This window comes from Larus michahellis, chromosome 1, assembly GCF_964199755.1.
Source record: "Larus michahellis chromosome 1, bLarMic1.1, whole genome shotgun sequence".
NCBI classification, from domain to species: domain Eukaryota; kingdom Metazoa; phylum Chordata; class Aves; order Charadriiformes; family Laridae; genus Larus; species Larus michahellis.
The window spans coordinates 144,247,783-144,267,930 of NC_133896.1; the positions used below are offsets into that span (position 1 = coordinate 144,247,783).

The window sequence follows — 20,148 nt, forward strand, 5'->3', positions numbered from 1 at the left end:
CTTTGAAGAATCAAGTAAGCTAACATTATGTTGATTATCACTGATGAGCCAGAATAAAGCAAAGCCAATTGAGGTTGTCAGCATGTCAGGTAACCTGACTGTCTTGAAATGTGCACAGTAAGATTTGTATCACAGACCACTTAACCCTAAAAAGGTTCATCACTTGTGGGTTTTTTTCAAGTATGTTGTCTTTAGGATTTGCACTTTAAAGTTTGGCATAAACCTTATGTTTTATGACATGAACTGGTGGTTTACACACTAAAAATAGTATTTCCCCTTTTGGGGAGGGCAAAGGGGAAGGTGGAGTTGTAATCAAAATACTTATGCTTTTTCTCCAATTAGAACAGTGACTCAAGATACCCGACTGATGTAGATTTTTTGTGAACAAGTAGAGGTGTTACTATGCCAACAAATACAATTAATGTGGGTTTTTTAGAATACTTGATAATTAGAAAGTGAATGAATCCACCTCAGGTACAACTGCCATACACAACCTCATTACTCACCCTCCTGAAGTTTTTGCCACAACAGCATACAGTCTTACAGCAGAAACACATTCTTCCTTAGAACAGCAGAATATTACAAGTATTGAGATTACTATAATAATTTTTTTTTCCTTTTTAACAGATTAACATTTTTTTGGACGTACCATATTTAGGATTTGGCCTTTCTTTTCATGCTAGCTATGGTTCCACCTAAGTGGACAACTAAGGAAACTAACACATGTGTTGTCTGAAACGAAGTTGAAGCACTGAGTAATTGTACAGTGTTTATTGCAGGAACACAAGAGCTGTGTGCATTCTTAACACTCGTAAGGTTACAAAGAAAAATTTAATCTGGAAGCACAGGACCTATTTTCTTGAACCTATGCAAGAACTAACAGATGCACTTCACGACTATGCATGACATTCTTAAAACACATTTAAGGCACTGTGCAGTCTTTTCCTAGCCGACACAGACAAGGCCTAAGCAGTGTTATCAAACATAATCATTACAAAATGTGACAAGTTAAAAAAAAAGAAAAGAAACAGACAGCCAACCCAAAAGTCAAAAAACTTTGTTTGAAAGTAAATTTTTATTATTAAAAAGGTAAAACTAAAGGCCAAGGATATTTTATTTGTCTTCTTATTTCCAAGATAGGAGGAGTTATGAGGACTTTGTGTTAATGATATTTCTCACAAACGGTGGGTAACGGTTCTTTTAAGGGATAAATTTTGGGGGTAGGTAAAATGTGTAAGGGGGCTAAATTAAAATTCAAAGATGCTTGTATGACACCTACAGTTAGGGCTTTAAAAAACACGACCAATTTGCTAAAATGGTGAAGGCTCTGTCAGAGAAAACGTGAATTGCTGAGAGGCGTACCTACAGACAAAAGAGACAGGACTTCCCTTATTGCGAAGCCGCCACTAACCATCGCCTTCTCGCAGAACTGTGAAGGAGTACAAATCTTCAAGCCAAGTATGTCACCTGGGGAGCCTGGTACAGCTCTTCTCATATCTGCTTCTGCAACTGGTATTTCAACAGTCTCTATGCCCAACGGCGGGTTACCTACATGAAAAGAACAGAAAAGGGAAGACTGATGAGGAAAAGTCACCTCTTTCCCTCACAAGTGCCCAGTCAAAACCAGGTGATGTGTCCACTCAGGAAGATTTTGCTTCATCTCAAGAACGTGTTTCCTGTGCCTCAAAACTTCTTGAATGTTTCAGAAAAACGAACAAACAAACAAACAAACAAAAAACAAAACAAAAACACACAAACCAACCCACAGCTCGCATCAGCAGCCCTTAAGAAATGGGTTTACACACTGTTACCTCACTCTTTTCTTACAGTTTTACAGACTTGCGCTTTTTTGTTTATGGCTCCCGTTGCGACCCAGCGGTAACATCACCCTTTTTAAAATCCCTACACAGGCACGCAAAAGTTTGCGAGGAAACGAGCTCCACGAAGAGGCCCACGAAGAAAACTGGTCAGTGGTTTTCCAAGAAAAGAAGAAGGAAAAAAAAAAAAGGGGGGGGGGGGGGAGGAGGGGGAGTGCTCTTCCACCCCCCGCCCACCCAACGGCGCTCCCGGCACCAACCGACACACGGCTCCGACCCACCCTACCTGGCCCAGCCTCGCCCCGCGGCGGCGGCAGTGGCACCGCTCCCCCTTGGCTCCAGCCGCCGTGGCGGAGCGCGCTTGCGCCGCCGCCAGCAGGAGGGCCCCCCCCGCGGCTGCTCTGGCCTCGCCATGTCCGCTCCCTCTTCCTCCTCCGCCGCGCTGCGGCCGGTCACTCACCTGATCTTTGACATGGACGGCCTGCTGCTGGGTGTGTAGCCTTCGGCCCTATCCCCTGCCTGTCCCCCCCCAACTCCGTGCTGGCCGGTCCCACTGCGCCGCAAGGCCCGACCCGGCCTGGCTGTCCGGGCGGCGAGGGGCCGTGGCTGGCGGTGGGCAGCTCCCTTCACGCCGCGCCGCCCCTCCGCTCAGGCGCCTCCCGAGACCGGGCCGGCCCCCCGCGGCCGCTCGTTGGGGGGCTCCCAGCTGCGGGCGGGCAGCCGAGCTGCCCCGGCCGGCGTTGCTTAAACCCGGCTGCAGAGAGTAAAGTAACAGGAAACGGTTTATTTCCTCTTCCCCGCCACCCCCTGCCTTTCTGTGGGCAAGTTTCGCCTGAGGGCAGAGGGCCAAATGAGGTTAGGGTGGCTGTGGGGAGAGAGGTGAGGGGTCGGTTGGGGTTAAGGTGCTGGGAAAGCGGGTGCGGAGGACGGCTTTCCAGTTTGCAGAGCCGGAGGAGCCCAAGGGCCGGGGGTCCGCAGGAGGTGGCTGAGAATAGCCAGTCCCTTACCCTGGGGTTTGGCTTGTGCTGCGCAGGGTACAGGAGAGCATTTTTCAGCATTTAGAGCTGCAGAGTCCTCACCTGAAAAGCCTGGAAACCACTGTGGTAGTCATCTCCCAATTTTTGTGTCGATAGACTTTCATCTTTGCAGGGTTATTCTAAAATCTGTCACGCTACATTGAGATTGGATCTTGAGGTTTGAATGAATATTCAGTGTGATTGGAACACTGTTTAAGTTTGGTCTTAACTATTTGCTGAATCAGGGCCTTCTGCTGCACGTCTCCTGTAAAATAATGGAATATTTTTGTACCTGACTTGGTTTTTGAGGTAGTCTATGTGGATTATTGCACAGGAAGCAACTTGGGATGTAGGTGAATTCTTAGAAAGTGGGAACTTGGAGGCATGTGCCTTCCTTCTGCAGAACCCAAACTGTTGCAGTTTCTGGAAAGGCTGCAGTGAACTCTAATGAGCTATTCTGTTTCCAAGAAACGTGCACTTTCCCCTCCTTGGCGCCTGTAACAGTTGAAGGCAATTCTGTTATCGTGGTTTAAAACAAAACCGGCTGTACTTGCAGTAACACGAATAGTTTGCAGCATTTGGTTTGTTTCTGTTTGTTTCATCTGCACTCACCATAAGCTATCCAGAACAGTGATTAAGATGATTTGGTTTAGTTTCATTTTCAATTTCACCACTGGAGTCTCAAATAGCCTGGGGTTATGTGGGGTTTTGTTTGTTTGATGGTGTTTGGTTTTTTTTTTTTTTTAATCCAGAACCAATTATTTTAATTTCATTCTTATTTAGAACTTTCAGGAAAGCTTTTTTAGTTACTACTGCTTTTTAGCAGAAATTGAAAATGTGCTTCACACAGAATACTCACCTGACCAAGACAGTCTAGGTAAGCAATGAGTGTTTAATCATTGATATGGATAGATAGCTGTATTAGTTTTAAGTGAGTTTATTATGCACAGGTATTTACAGAGCAGATGCTTTAGCTTTGGACAATATTCTAGGAACTAAAGACGTTTTTCTCAGATGCTATCCTGTCTGTATTTAGAAATTGCCTTTCTGTAACATTCCAAATGGGTAAAACCAATATAAATTGAGGTTCTGAGTCATGTTTAGTTCTCCAAACTTCTGGGGTTCATACAGTGAAGAAGCATAAAAAATACTCTAGATTATGAATTGCACCTCATACTGGGAAAGTAATTATAAAGGATCCATAATTCTTGGGCCTAGGTTTGCCAAGATAGAGACACTTGAGGTATAAACCTACTCCTTATTGTTTTTAAATTTATCTGTTATACAGTACGGCTCCAGAGAAATACTTTGTCACTTTCTGGGTTCAAATAAAATAGCAGAAGTAAATTATGGCATTTTGTGTGCTTGTATATAAAATATGTGAAGAGTTTATGCATGCTGATATAATTTATTTTTATCCCTATATGCGAGGCATCCTTTGCATTGATAAATATTTTGTTGTGTTGTGCTTCCATTCCCCTAGTTACTGTTACGCTACAACATGGATGTGATTTCTTCTATTTAAAAAAGTTGTGTAGAAAGAATGTTTTGTAATTCGGGTATCTTTCAGGTGTGATGAAAGCCATAATTATGTACAAAATTAAACTGAAAATACTCTTAAGTGTCTTCCAGTATAGAGGCATAAAAGGTACACCACCTGGATGATTTTCATAATGTACATTTCCTTTCAGAGGACTTCTAGTATGTTTCAGCCTCTAAATACTTTGATTTCTGTCACAACTTTAATGTAATTTTTGTTTCACGATGACTTGTGACCCTTATGAGGCAAAAAGGCAGTCAGGAGACTGCTTGACTTCCCCAAGATTCCTAATTGTTTCAAGAAATCTGGAATAATTTGGGGAAGGAATGAAATAGAGGGCATACAGGCTACATGCTTTCTGTCCAACCGGTCTGCTGTAAATCTTCTGAATAAGACAAATTGTTATGTTGATGTAAACCTAGGTGAGAAATTTAAGATCCCTTTTCCCCCTTTAATTTTCCTATGAATTTTTTGATGTCACATGTGTCACGTTGAAAATGGTAAAATGAATTACATACATATTTCTAGAATCTATAGAAATCTGCATAAAATTACCTTCTTTGAAAGAGCACAGACAAAATTTTCGGTATTGGATATCTGTAACTACACTTTTGTAACTTTTTTAAGTACCTCGATAGCTGACTGCATTTTTCAGAATCTGAAGCTTAGGTTGTGCAATAATTTTCACAATGAAGTAGTGTCTGAAAATGTATGTTACTGTTTTTGGAAGTTTTCACCTAAACGATGGCAATTTTATAGACCAAATATTAATTGATCTATAAATGATGAAACATTGAACATTAAATTGATCTAATGTAATGCGGCATGAACTTGCTTTCTATAGCTGACATACCTACTTCTGGTTAAGGAAGGTAGAATATCTAATGATAGGAAGATTTCAAAAATATTCGTGAATACTTCATAACTGTGAGTGTAAAATCCTTAAATGAGGTCTGAGGCACTTACAAGGTTCTTGAATTTGGAAACAATACAAGTGTTACACCACAGAACCTGCATCCATATATTTTAGTGGCTAACGCTAGGTTATATGAGAGTGCTGCTGAGTCTGGTCTTCTGTGACTTTACCTCCCCCCACCTCTTTAACATAATTGACACTGATTAAGTTGTCCTTGAGTCCCACCTTGATATATCAGCTAACCTTCAACAGGGAAGTTCTTGCCCCTGAACTACCACTGGAAGTACTTCATCCCTTTTGTTTAGAGTCCTTCTGTATCATTATGTGAAGTGTCATTTAACACACTTTTTTCAGCATTTACGATCAATGCGGTTCACCCATCTTCTGGAGTTTTCTTCTGTTGGAGTAGCTTCTCTTTCCCTTTGAGCTGTTGAGTGACATCTTAGGTTTTTTGTCTGTCATTCCAGTTGCCAGGAAATTAGCACAATGGAAAATAGTGCTCTAATTTAGAAAGTAAAACATGTGAACAGCACCTCTAGACAGCTTTTTATTTAATAAGTAAAATTAATTGAAGGACTCTTATTTGTAAGAAACTCCAGCTGTAATAGAAAAAAACAGCCTTTGTGCTATTGTTCTACAGCTGCATCCTGCTTTATTATACATATACAGCAAGATTTAGTTAACATAGTTTATAAGTGGTGCTCACTTCACTGTATAGCATAAATGAGTGGAAAAGGAATAATTAAATTTTATTTTTTACTGTACTTTAAAAAAAACCAAAAACCCCTGAACTCTTGTAGTGTTAAATTTCTTCATGCTTGCCTACAGCAAATCCTAACAATAAATGCTCAGAACTTGTACAGTAGATTGCTCTTTCTTAAAATACTTTAGTCTTTTCCTACAGAAGACTGCTGTTCTAACAGCTAGAATGTAGTATAATTAGAACTATTAAACCTACTTACGTGTGCACTTATCTGACACACAGAGTACAGGGTTAGCTGGCTAAAATAAAAAGCTGAAAAAGAGAACAGAAGCTACAGATCTTTGATACCTAAAGAAATACTTTTGTTGCAGTTGTAGTGTTTAATATCCTATCCCGGCGTTTTAGCATACTATAAAAACATATAAAACCAAAGCTGAAGATACAGAAGAAAAAAATCTATTGAATTTGTACAAAATATACAGCTAGAGTCATGCCCCCTAGGATCTATCTTCTCAACTTACTGTATAGGTTGCATTTTCAGCTATGACAAGTTTTGTTACGTAATTGTGGCCAACAGCTACCCCACCACCAGAACACAGACAGGATTGAATGTTGCCTTTGATCTGTGCCTAAACTTGTAGGGGGCTGAAAATATTTTAAATTAGAAATTATATTCTCTACAAGCTGCATGTATAATATTAACCTTTCCTAACTGACAAATGAATGTAGGAAGACTGTGGCAAAGATACGATGTTTCTTAGCATTGTGCTTAAAGCTGAACTAAAGCTAAATTAACATGCAGAGAACATGACACTTTAGTATAGAAAGTTTAGTCATGTATTTATTTTTGTTTAAATTTTTGTTAAGAGTAGTGATCGTTTTATGTAAATTATTATCCTTGCCGGTATCCTTTAGTGTTGTGAAACGGCATCTTTACATAACATAATTCAGCATATTCAAGTAGATCTAAAAGAGAGATGGTTTCTAAAGCAGCTTAGTTTTGCGAGATACCTTTGCCATAACTCAAAGTCGTGTCGGACTGTACAGGCACAGATATAGCAGCTTGTTCTGACCATTCACAGGGGGGCAAGAAGTAGTTTAGGCAGGTGGAATCAGAAGTTGATGCTTTTGCAGCCGCTGTCTCCTTTGTGTGGAGAAGACTGCTGGATTCTTGTGTTTCACTTCTAAGCAACTCCTGCATGGCTGGTCATACAGGTAATCTCTTGTCTATAGTGTAGGAGAAATTAATTTGCAGTTAAATTAATTGCAGTGCTGTGAGATTCGCAAGAGTTTTGGCATGTTTTTTTTCTCCCCAGTGTTACCTACCGATTGTCACAAGGTCAGAAGTCAAAAATGTACTCTTCCTTTCATTTCATTGCACAAGTTGCCTAGGAGATTGCTGTTACAAGAAAACTGGTAAGAATTCCATGCTGGAGTTTGCTTATGCACATGCTGTCTTTTATTTTACAGTGTGAATGGGAGGTTAAAACAGCTTCCTATTTCTTCTGCATCAGAGCAAATAGCACCAATTCAACTAAACATCAGTCCTCTCTAGATTGTCCTCTGTTACGGCTTAAGTGCAGGAATTAATCTTCTTAGGCTATGAACTGGCAATCTTGTAAGCCTATTTTCTGCTTCTAGGTGGTGGAAACTTTCTTTCTTGCCATTCTCCATTTCCATCTGATTTCGGGGAACAAAGAAGGAAACAAAAATACTGTCTTGCCCTTGTGTTTCGTACTTGTATCTTGTTGCAAAAACAAAGAGATTAAGGATATTATTAGATTAAAATACTTCATAGATGCTTCACAAGCAAATTTTGGAGATAAGTAAAACAGCTCCTCATTAAGAGTTAACTAACCATAAATAGAGTAAATAAGATTTGTCATATGCTTGAAAGCTAACATTTTAATTTAGCAGCAAGGAAAATTTTGGCAAGGACACAACAAATGTACTAACCTAGAGTCTAACTTCTGTTATTCCCCTGATTGATTTGCAAATTGTCCATCCACATGGTTGCCTGTTGTTTGTGGTTAGAATAATCAAGAATCAGAGTTTAGTTTAGCATCTGTAGAACAGGTTTTTTTCATTTCTGTAATGGCTACTGCATTTCAAAATGCCATGGGCAGTGTTAGCAATGATCTTTTTACCTCCCTGGAGAATTAAGAGAGGAATGCTCCCAAGCTGAAAGATCCATGATTTTATCTTAATATTGCACATAAATTACACACAAATGCAGTGCATTTTTGGTGCTTATTTATTTATTTATTAGTTGCACCAGACTCAAAACACTTGGTTCTAAAAGAAAAAAAACACCAAACATAGTAAATAATCCCAAGAGATTTCAAATTTCCACTATTAATAATGTGGCTTTAGCTTTGACTGTTACATACATTCAATTGTGAAGAGGGCCTTTAGTAAGTGGGGAGGTATGTTTTGAAGTTGCTAGGAGTCTAAAGGCTCTGTTTAGTGATTTTAAGGATGCACACAGCAGTTTGATCATTTATAAAAATTACTCTCTTTCTGTGCCTAAATACAGATTTTCCAATCTGTTTGTTGATGATAAGGTTTTATATTTGTTGGCTACATACACTGTTTTGTGTATAAAGTTCCAATTACTTTGCTTTGAAAGTAAATAATAAGGTGTCATAAATGGAACAGAATTTCACACAAAGAAAAGGTTCATAGAGTTTTTGCTTATAATAATGCTATTTCCAGCTGCTGCATTCCAATTTTCTTTTTACTTAAAAAGAAAAATAACACTAACAACCCTGGATTTATTTTTCTGCATACTGGCAGTGGTTACACTGTATGCCATCTTGGGTCTAACTGTGCAGCTCTTGTTCTTAGTAGACGTAATTCATTCATGTAGCCTTGTTGTGAGTTGGATAATTGAACTCTTGAGAGGAGAATTTTTAAGGACACCTTAATTTGTCTGGGTATGACAGCTTACCAGTAAAATTCTGCTCTGTGAGTTCTGCTGATATATTTTTCTCTGAGAGACAATCTTATTCTTGAATACTTGCATTTATACTTCTAATATTGGGGTGGGTGGGTGTTAGTTGTTTAACTGTTTTCTTAATTTTCTTAAATTGTTTTTAATTGGCAACAGATCTTAATGGTGACGACAATTTTCAGAATATGATCATTGTTCTTTTAAAGACCAGAAACTGTGTTAACTAACAACACAAAAGCAATTAAGCTAAATATCTTCTCCCTTCAAACATCATGTCTGTTGCTTTGAGTATGGACAACTGATTTTCTTTTGCATGATGTGGAGACTTCTCATGATTGTTGCTGCTTCTGTTACGAGTTTCTGTACCTCTCTCTATTGATTCTCATTTCTTTCACAAGACTACTGAGAAGTATTTAACCAAAATCGTTTCCATATCTTATAATGATTCTAGCAGTGTCTCCTGACCTTGATTTATCCTTTTCCTTCCCCTTTACAATAATAATAAAATCAGTGTTCCGACCCAAAGTTCATTGAAGTACTGCCAGCCTTTATCAAGATTTTCCTTGGTACTTAGGAGAAAACCATCCTGTTTTATTTATCTCACTTTTACTTCCTCTCCTTCAATAACCAGTAAGGAATGCTTGTCTCTGTTTCTTGAGGCTCTTTTTTTGACGGCTGACAACTTTTTTCTTTTCCCTGTTCTTTTTTTTTGGCAAAATTTTGCACACCTATTGACAGTATCAATGTTCACTGTCTCTATGTATGCTTTCTGTTCTTGTGCAGCTTTTAATAATTTTAAATTCATCTTATACTAGGTACCATTTTCCATAGTAGTTTGGTAGTAAATCTAATGCTGTAATTTGGAAGGACTTGCATCTAAGTGAACACTGCTCTTTTCCAAGTAGGTTTTGCTGTTATTATATGTAATAGCTGATTTCTTTTCAAAAATGTATTCTTACTTTTCTTCCCCCTTCCCTTTTGAGATATATTTTTGTAAAATTCATCAAATAAGTCCTACTTCTAATAGACTGTGTGTCTCTGAAACCGGTTTATTTCTGGTACTTGAAAGCTTTCCTTTGGGCACCAGTTATGTATGAGCACTCCATATATTACTTTTTCCCTCTGCTGTTAGTTTTCGCCTCTGCTGTGCCCATGTGTGCTTCTTTTGGACAAGTTTCATGTTCGGTTTGTCTCAGGATAACACAACACAACTGAAAGCCCAGTTTATTATTTGTCAGCCCATTCTTTCTGTCTAACATCCATAGGAATTTGCTCATGACCTTTGTTATTGTATAATATGTACAGCGTTATACAGTGTCTCGTTCTCCCAGCTCATTAATACACGTTCTCTGACCTGGTGTAATAGTTCCAGCAGCCCCTCTGTAACCTTTGCTCTCTGAAGGATAGATGTGTGCTAGTCCTTTGCAGCAGTTCTGTGCTTGCGGGTGCTGAACTGATTGGGTTTGCTGCCAAGCAGCTCAGCCCTCTTGTTCCCTCCTGGGCATTGATTGTCTGCTGTGCATACATATTAGTTCGCTCAGGTTCTTTTTCACAGTGTCGCCATATACTGCAAATTGCCTGCTCACGTTGGGGCATCTTTCTGAACATTATGGCTTTAAAATTGTGTTCTGCTTTAATCTGCCCATTGGGGCGTAATGTAAACTGCCATAGAGTACATATTCAAACTAATAGACCGCTGTTTGATTACTGACCAGTCATAAGAGGAAGTGTCTTTGTTGGATTGGGATGTTTTATGAGTTTGACGCTGGTACTGTTCGTTTGGAAACACTTCTAATGAAGAGGAAAAAATTTGCGCTAATACTGGAAGAAGAATGGAATGAAAGATAATGTGTGTTTTAATGAAAAAATTGGGATTATAGTGTATCAGAAGGGCTGAAGAGGGAGAACTTAATGGGTTTAAGGTGGAGCATGGGTACACTGAGACATAATTTCATTTGAATAAATCGTTCTATGGTAAAGATTTTTTTTTGGTTTTGTAATTTGCATCCAGAAAGCTTCTTTAACCTGTATTTTCAGCGCAGAAGAGTAGACCCGTGCATGCCTGTAAAGTGACATAACCTTGGATAACATCATCATTCTGCTACAAAACCATTACTGCAAAAAATTACACCATGTGAAATGGTGGATCTTTTTATGATAGGACAGAATCCTCTCTATAGCATTATATTATTATTGGACTAGCAAAACCTTCTTTGCTTTGTGGCTCAGGGGAGATGGAGCCACAAAGAGCGTATCACAATGCAATACATTTCTAGCCTTTAAAAATTAAGAACAGTTTTTCATGGGGAACATATCTCAGGAAAATGAAAGTATTTGGGCCACTAAGGTATTGTAGTTAATTGCTACTCCTCTGCCTAATAACTTGCATTGTTATTATTGTTGTAGATCATATTTTTATGATATTTGTCCTTCTCTCATTTTTAATTTCAATGCCTTCATTTTCCATGAATGAAGACATCTAAGAGTAAAGAGCAAGAATTAGTGTTACTGTTCTGGTTTTGTATGTTCTAGAACTTTAAACTTTTTATGTGGCACTTTATATGGCAAATTGTATAGTATTGTAAAATTTAGTTTCTTAAAATGTTTGACTCACCCTTGACTTTGCATAGTTTACTGTTTATCATGGCTTTGCCTTTTTCAAAATGGAAGTAAACTATTCCTGTTCCGTCTTTTGGAACTTGTTACAGAGAGCAGGTAATTAGCTTGTGCACTTGGAACACTGTAGAATAACAAGATAAAATTGAAGTTCTAGGTTCTAAGGGTTAGTTTTAAAAAAAAAAAAAAAAAGTTTTTCATCTTTATATCACTTGTCGTACTAATGCCAGTTCTACCTTTTTTTTTCGTTAAAAAAGATAGTTTTCTTTTACAGATTTTAAAAAAACCAAACAAACAGGTTTTTTGATTTTACCTGCTAATAGTATTCAAAGTTTTAAAAAGCTTTTGGAGTGTTTTTTAGCTGTCTATTACCAAGTCTTCATACCTTTGGAAACAACTGTGTCTCCTAAAAAACCTCACGCTATACCACCACAAAATTTCTGTGTGGCTGTGATCCGTCACATGCAACCTCACCTGTCCAGGATGGTCCCTGAACTGCCCTGAGAGGAGAGCTTTCTGGAGTCTGCTGTGGCACTATTACTGCTTGCTGTCCAGACCATTCTTTTCCTACGAAAAGCAGGATGGTAGGGAGAGAAGGCAGTCTACACATAAGCTGGGACAAGATTTGAAATAACATATGGCCTGAGTGCTTCCAGGTCCCAGGGTTTAAAAATAGCCTATGAGTTCCAAAATGGACCTACAGAAGTAAGTGTACTTATTGATGGCAGTGTTAACAACATAAGAGTTTATACCAATACTTATGCATATATACACGTATTGTGAATATACTTTGTATAGCAGTCTTTATGTGACATCTTCGTCTCTGAGAAAACTTAGGAATTTTGATGGCATCATGGGAGGGAAGTGTCATAACATTATGAATTTTCTTCTTTTATGTTTATTTTTGTTGTTAAGGTTTTTCTTAGCCTATGCTCTAAATTCTGCAGTTATCGTTCCTTGGATATATTATGTCTGTATATTGCTTTTATCTCAAATATATTTCATAAATAGAAGAAAGCCTGTGAAGTGTTCATCACAGTATTAAGCTTTCTGTATATGGTAGTATTATTTTTTCTAGGTATCTGTTTGTTTTACAGACTTCAGAATCTTTCAAATAATATTCTTTCAGTTTGGAAATTTCTGGTGCTCTATAAATCCCTGCAATTCCTGGATAAAGCTTTAGAGATACAGGGCATGCCTTTTTGTGTGTGGGTATGTATGCAAAGGAGAGGATTTCTTCCATTTAAAATAACTATTAAGATAATGAGTGGCTTTTCAGTACCTCTGAAGTTGTCAAAGAAAAATGCCTTAAAAACGTGTCAAAATTTTCTTGAAGAAGTCTCTTTGCATAATGGCGAGTTAACAATATAGCTGGGTTATATGGTTTATGGATGAACTAGGCCTTGTTTTTCCCTAATCAAAGCTCTTGGCTTTAAGAGTTGGCGTTTTGGGATCTGTAGCTGGTGCCTGTCTGCATTACACTGGTTAAAGCTGCTATCTACATAAATCTTTCTGTGTTTCCCCCTGCCTCTCCCCCAGGCAATAGTGCAAGATGATTAAATTGTGTGTTAGCTTGATTTTTTCCTCTCCTCATTGCCTTGGTTAATTGAGAAATGGCTATATGTTCTTAGAAGTTACTGCTAACGGAAAAACGAAAAGCTACATTCTAAGATTTATAGCAAAACCATGGAAGTCATTCCCCTCTTCATCCATTCCCTTTTCTAATACTGTAGCTCAACATGGAATAGATCCCTGTTTTCTTTTTCTTCCTGCTGTTATAATTGCAGCTTTCAAGGGACTAAAACAAATATTCCTGTTTGACCCAAATGTTTCTGTATTTGTATAAAAAGAAAAGGAAGGCAGAGCACTTTTTTTCCTCTGTGTACTCTTCAATAGATATTTAGTTTACCTTTCTCTTCATAATGTCTTGCATACTGAAATCGGGAGCTTGAGTTCTGTGCTTTATATTCTAATTGTATGTACAAGAAATTATATTTCGTAATGTTCTAACATTATTCCTAAGTATATCTCAAAAGATTTACAATAAGGAAAATACTCCCAATACCCATTCATTCTTTCTGGGTTGGATCCTACATTTACATTTCTTCTCTCCTCCTGTTTCTTTAAAAGTAGTTGTCTTGTGCTGTGAATTAAAAACAGGCTTGCTGTCGAAAAACACACTCTGTAAGTTTAGGCCAGCTGAGATTTGATCTGATTTTCCTAGAAGTTGTTCTCACTAAAGTCTTGAAATCCTCATCTTATCTGAGTCTTCTTCAGCATATATGGTAGTGCTTATCAATAACTTTTCCCCAAAACCTTGTTTTTTCATGCCATTCTTTTTTTCTAGAGATGAGCACAGCATGGAAATACATAATTCGGAAAGATTAAATTTGTATTCATGAGTGATTACAAGGTGCCCAGTACGTAGGTGTTGTACCTTATCAGAGATGTAATATGGTGTACCTTATCAATATTGCTCTTCCCTTGGATAGAAAGGTAACAGATGTTACAAAGTCCTACAATTCTGTTTAAATAATAGTACCTACTCCTTTCCTCCAAGCTGTGAAGTTTTTATTGATAATACAGGCCCATAAATGTAAATCAAATATTCAACCAAATAGTTCACAAAGATCAATGATTACAGGTACTCTATAACTGTACTTAATGATAGTCTAAATTTGAAAAATGTATTACCCACTTGAATTGTCTATAATGGAGCCTTTGAGACAATAATAGACTACTGAGGAAATTATTTTTTCAGAATGATGATGATGTATTTCAATGGCTTCAGTACTGACAATGCAGATGATTCCCATTTCCAATTCAAGACCTACTGAAACTCCTCCCACAGTCTATGGGAGGGATTCCATGGAGAATTCCCTAAATTCTCAAGAGACATGCTAGATTTTCTATAATTAATAAGAAGTACGCCCCACACCTCTTGAGTGGATGGGACCACAAGGCAGGGACTGGGGGAGCATAGTCCTTCCAACTGTAAGAGAAGATCAGGTTCATGACTATGTTAGGAACATGAACATATAGAAGTCGATGGCACCTGACAAGATGCATCCCAGAGTCCTGAGGGAACTGGCTGGTGTCATTGCCAAGCTACTCTCCATGATATATGAAAAGTCATGGCAGTCAGGTGAAGTCCCCAGTGACTGGAAAAAGGGAAACATTGCACCTGTTTTTAAAAAGGATAGAAACAAGGATCCCGGGAACTACCGCTCTGTCAGCCTCGCCTCTCTGCCTGGGAAGATCATGGAGCAGATCCTCCTAGAAGTTACGCTAAGGCACGTGGAGGACGGGGAGGTGATTTGAGACAACCAGCATGACTTTCCCAAGGGCAAGTCCTGCCTGACCCAACCTAGTGGCCTTCTATGATGGAGTGATGACATCAGTGGACAAGGAAGAGCTATGGGTGTCATCCATCTGGAATTCTGTAAGGCCTTTGACACAGTCCCCCACAGCATCCTGCTCTCTAAATTGGAGAGATACAGATTTGATGGGTGGACTGTTTAGTGGATGAGGAATTGTTTGGATGGTCACATCCAGAATGTAGTGGTCAGTGGTTCAATGTTCAGATGGAGATCAGTGGCAAGTGGTGTCCCTTGTGGGTCTGTATTGGGACCAGTATAGTTTAATATCTTCATCATTGATGTAGACAGTGGCATCAAGTGCACCCTCAGGAAGTTTGCAGACGACACCAAGCTGAATGGTGTGGTTGAAAGGCCTGAGGGAGGTCATGCCATCCACAGGGACCTGGGCAGACTAGCGAACTAGACTTGGGTCGGTTGGGGCAACCCCTGGTATCAATAGAGGCTGGGGGATGAAGGGATTGAGAGTAGCTGTGCAGAGAAGGATTTGGGATTACTGGTGAATGAAGAGCTGGACAAGAGCCAATGATGTGTGCTGGCAGCCCCAAAAGCCAACCGTATCCTGGGCTGCATCAAAAGAAGCATGGACAGCAGGTCAAGGGTGGATTCTGCCCCTCTGCTCCAACCCCACATGGAGTACTATGTCCAGCTCTGGAGCCCTCTACGTAAAAAGGACATGAACTTGTTGTAGCATGTCCAGAGGAGGGCCATGAAGACGATCAGAGGGCTGGAGCACCTTTCCTATGAGGACAAGCTGAGAAAGTTGTGGTCGTTCAGCCTGGAGAAGAGAAGGCTCCAGGGAGACCTTATTGCAGCCTTTCAATGCTTAAAGGGGGCTTATAAGAAAGATGGGGACAAACTTTTTAGCAGTCTCTGTTGCGATAAGACAAGAGGTAATGGTTTTAAACTAAAAGAGGGTAAATTTCGAGTAAATATAAGGAAGAAATGTTTTACAGTGAGGTTGGTGAAGCACTGGAACAGGTTGCCCGGAGAGGTGGTAGATGCCCCATCCCTGGAAGTGTTCAAGGTCAGGTTGGATGAGGCCCTGAGAAACCTGATCAAGTTGAAGAAGTCCCTGTTCATTGCAGTGGAGGTTGGACTAGATGACTTTTAAAGGTCCCTTCCAACACAAACTTTGCTGTGATGCTATGAATAACAACAATAAGGTAGAGGTTACTGTCAGAAGAAATCCCTTTCCTAAAGAAAAAAGCTTTAATTCTTGTATAATTTCATTTTATTTGTTTTTAACCGGCAAAGTTTTAAAGCTCTAGAAAATACAAGTCCATAACAGAAGTGATGACAGGCCGACAGCCCTGTAGCAATACCACCGTGAACTGTGTCAACCTAACACAAGAAAAAAACCTCCAACCTCTTTGTTTATGACAAGCTCAGTGACTAAAACTGCCCTTTACATTGTAGAGAGTAGACTGGAGCAATGTTCAACAGTGTTCAGCTGTGTTTTCTTTGATTGCAACATTTCATACAATTGGATTCTTATATTGGTAGTTGGATTTGCTCTTCAGACAACAGAAAAAAACAAAAGGCTTTTCAGCTTGTTGATGGAATACCAGATTTGCATTTGTGCAGTTTTCTGTCTCTTTGAAAACTACTATCCACAGTCTATTAGAAAGATGTGGCCTATTATGCATTTGCCTGTTTCCAGAAGAGAAAGGTCTTTAGTGACCAGCTGGTTTTTTTATTATTGCAACTTGTATACCTTCTAGGGTTTTTTTTCCTTACGTTTAGGAGACACATAAGTTACCCTGTTTAACTGGATATGCTGCTTTAACTGTATGCCTAGAACATGGTAATCCTTGTAACAGCTTCAAAACATAATGGATCAAAAGGTGTAGCCTTAGGACTTAATCTTTTCGTCTGAAAGTCATTTAAGTTCAAGTGGCTCAGTTCAGTGTATTCAGCAAATGAAGCAGACACACTTCATTTTGCTGCTTGTAAGCTTGATTTTTTAGATCAAGCAAAAGGAAATTTCTGCAATGGGTCAGGGAACCTATTTATTGACAGTGCCTGTTAAAAATGACATTTTTCAGAGTTATTTCATGTTCAGGTGTTACTAACTTCTGCACTCCATTCTAGATTTTGTGCATCAGATCTGTTTGGATACTGCTGAATATGGCTGTCCATAATCATTTTCACAGTTACTATGTATAGTTGTGTAAGTGATGCTTATATTAATAGTTTCTAGCTGTTATTTTTGACACACCTTGTCAGGTGTTAATCAGAGACACTATTTTTTTCCTAATTTCCTTAAACTTCTCACCCCTTTCTAACCGTGAGGCTGCCTGCAATGCACCTTCAAAAACAATTTTCACATTTACAGGTAGAATTATAGCAAATTGTTGCGATGGAGCAAAGAATTCTTTTTTGTAAATCTAATTTCAGGTTAGTTACTGTGGAATTGGAAATGTGTACCTTATCTAGCGTATTTATATGCAGAAACTGTGAGCTTGATTGTCTCTTGCTTGTACCATTGTGACTTAATTGATTTCAGTAGATTTGGACCTAATTCTGGGTAGTGAGAGAAAGGCTACTGTTTTTCTGTTTTGTTTTTTTTTTTTTCTTTCTTCTTTAGTTTGTGGATGGAGGGAAGGAAGTTGGGGTTATTTTTGGAAAGAAAGTAAAAAATCTCCTCTTACCCGCTTATTGAGCGTATACTTTGCCAGTCTGTCTTTTGCAAGCCCTGTTGCAGTAGAACTGAGCACACCCCAGTGAAGTAACTCCTGTGTCAGGCTTATTAAATTTCAGCCACAGGAGAGTGAAGCTGCTTATGTCTCAAGATGTAAACTTTGACCTCGGCTTGCAGAACTGAGGTAGAAAGGAAGAAAGATTGAGTGAAAGTGGAATGACTCCTAGTTCGGATCACAATATCTGGTTTTTATTTTTAGCACATTAATCATATGGAAGAATGAAATGATGGACTAAAGTTTTTTGCACTCTTTGAGTCTCTGAACACATGGGGTTTTTTATTTCATTTAGTAGGGTACACAGCAGTGTTTCTTGCAACTCTAAGCTGTCACACTCAAAACAGAATCATAACATAACATTTCCATTATACTCAGAACCACACTCTAGCAAAATAATTTTCACCCTCTCCCCTTTGAGATAGCTGAAAGCATAACCTTCATAGCTATTGTCAGAGAGTCTTCTTCCAGCTTTCTATTTCTCCTGTAGTCCTCATATGAATTGGGTTCACTGATGTGTTAGTGAGATTCTCTGAACTTTTTTGTAATCACTTCATTCTTCCAGGATTGTAGTGTGTGTAAGTTTTACATCTTTTTATAAGACAACCATGGTCCTGTTTTGTTATTTTTCCCCTGTTTTAAAAAAGAGATAGTATAGTTTAGGTTAAATGAGTTTTGACCTTGTGCTAGTTTAGAATAGTCATAATGTGCTAAAATAATACTAGGTCAGTTTGATGCAAGCACAGGTTTTAAGATGTGGATCTGTTCTCAGTTGCCTCCTCTCTGCCAGGAAATGCCACTCTTAGAAAAGCTTTAAAAGCTATAATATTTTACTTGAAAGTTGGGAGTGGGTCCAGTACATCCACCTTTAGGTACCTGATGTGTGCACCTCTATAGCACTTCTACTAACATAAAATAATTTTTGTGTGCAATGGGAGATTGATGTTTTTTTTTCCTCCAGATGGAGGTCCTTGTGGTGGTTTCAAACTAAGGTGGTTTGAAACCCTTTCACAGGTATTTTTGCATTGAATGTTTAATTTTGAAATGTCTCCTACACATCTCACAGGAACTGTAGTTGATGCCTTGTATTTGCATTTGTTTTTCAGGCTTCTTAATCAGTCTGCATCTGACATATTAAGTAGAGACTTTGTATGATGAGAGGTAGAGTTCTTGAGCAGATCACATGACCTTGTATCATAATCATAGAATCACAGAATCATAGAATGTATTGGATTGGAAGGGACCTTTAAAGGTCATTTAGTCCAACCCCTCTGCAGTAAGCAGGGACATCTTCAACTAGATCAGGTTTCTCAGGGCCTCATCAAGCCTGGCCTTGAATGTCTCCAGGGATGGGGCCTCCACCACCTCCCTGGGCAACCTGTTCCAGTGCCTCACCACCCTCATTGTAAAGAACTTCTTCCAAATGTCTAACCTAAACCTACCCTCTACTCTAGTTTAAAACCATTGCCCCTCGTCCTATTGCTACATGCCCTTGCAAACAGCCCCTCCCCAGCTTTCCTGTAGGCCCCCTTCCGGTACTGGAAGGTTGCTATAAGGTCTCCCCAGAGCCTTCTCTTCTCCAGGCTGAACAGCCCCAACTCTCTCAGCCTGTCTTCATACGAGAGGTGCTCCAGCCCTTGGATCATCTTTGTGGCCCTCCTCTGGACCCGCTCCAACAGGTCCATGTCCTTCTTGTGCTGAGGGCACCAGAGCCGGATGCAGTACTCCAGATGGGGTCTCACGAGAGCAGAGTAGAGGGGGAGAATCACCTCTCTGGATCTGCTGGCCACAGTTCTTTTGATGCACCTCTGAATGCAATTGGCCTTCTGGGCTGCAAGCGGACATTGTTGGCTCATGTCCAGCTTTTCATTCACCAGTACCCCCAAGTCCTTTTCCGCAGGGCTGCTCTCTATCATGTCATCCTCCAGCCTGTATTGATAAGACGATTGTCAACTCAACACACAAACCAAAAAAAAAAATGGTTTGGAAGGAGACTGGGATGATAAGCAGCCAGAACTGCGTTGACACAGCAGAAAAGCTGACTATAAATCAACCACATTGTTATAAATATCTGCAGCCATCAGGGCCCGTTGAGCTCTCCATCCATAGCGGCTGGGTGCATGATGGTGATCCCTTGAACAGGGACACCGCTCAAGGTTCCCCTTGAGGCTGAGAGATCCCTTACCTGACACCAGACTTCGATGGGTTAGTAAGTCACATTTTTTGCATGCATGTGACATTTAAGACACATATAGTAAGCTTAAGTGATAATCTTTGTGTCCCATGCTAACTTTAAGTGTAGTAAATAGTATTGACCACCAGTCCATCTGTACTTATTAAATATTTTACATACATAAATTTACTGATTAGAACTCAATAAACTACTAGTTCAGATCTGTCTGAGTGATCTATGACTCTTCTACAACACTCACACGGGTAGAAGTTATAAAATCACAGAATCGTTTAGGTTGGAAAAGACCTTTAAGAACATGAAGAACATTAACCTGGCAC

The 20,148-nt window shown here is 39.3% G+C and overlaps 2 protein-coding genes across 4 annotated transcripts in view; one reads left to right on the forward strand and one right to left on the reverse strand.

Annotated features, from left to right (window-relative positions):
- STS (steroid sulfatase) overlaps window positions 1-2,452 on the reverse strand; it is a 118,309-nt gene extending 115,857 nt beyond the window's left edge. Inside the window, exons 1-2 of one of the 3 annotated variants that reach the window (XM_074606961.1) lie at window positions 2,278-2,452; window positions 1,363-1,548 (exon numbers count right to left, since the gene is read on the reverse strand). The gene's annotated coding sequence lies outside the window, so the exon portion shown is untranslated. Of the gene's footprint in view, window positions 1-1,362; window positions 1,549-2,277 lie in introns of those variants that run through there. The other 2 variants (XM_074606979.1, XM_074606969.1) reach the window with 2 other exon arrangements.
- The window catches only part of PUDP (pseudouridine 5'-phosphatase), a 71,833-nt gene continuing 53,334 nt past the window's right edge, over window positions 1,650-20,148 (forward strand). The window contains exon 1 of the mRNA XM_074606992.1: window positions 1,650-2,308. Coding sequence (XP_074463093.1) covers window positions 1,792-2,308 — 517 coding nt within the window. The 5' untranslated portion in view covers window positions 1,650-1,791. The remainder of the gene's footprint in view (window positions 2,309-20,148) is intronic.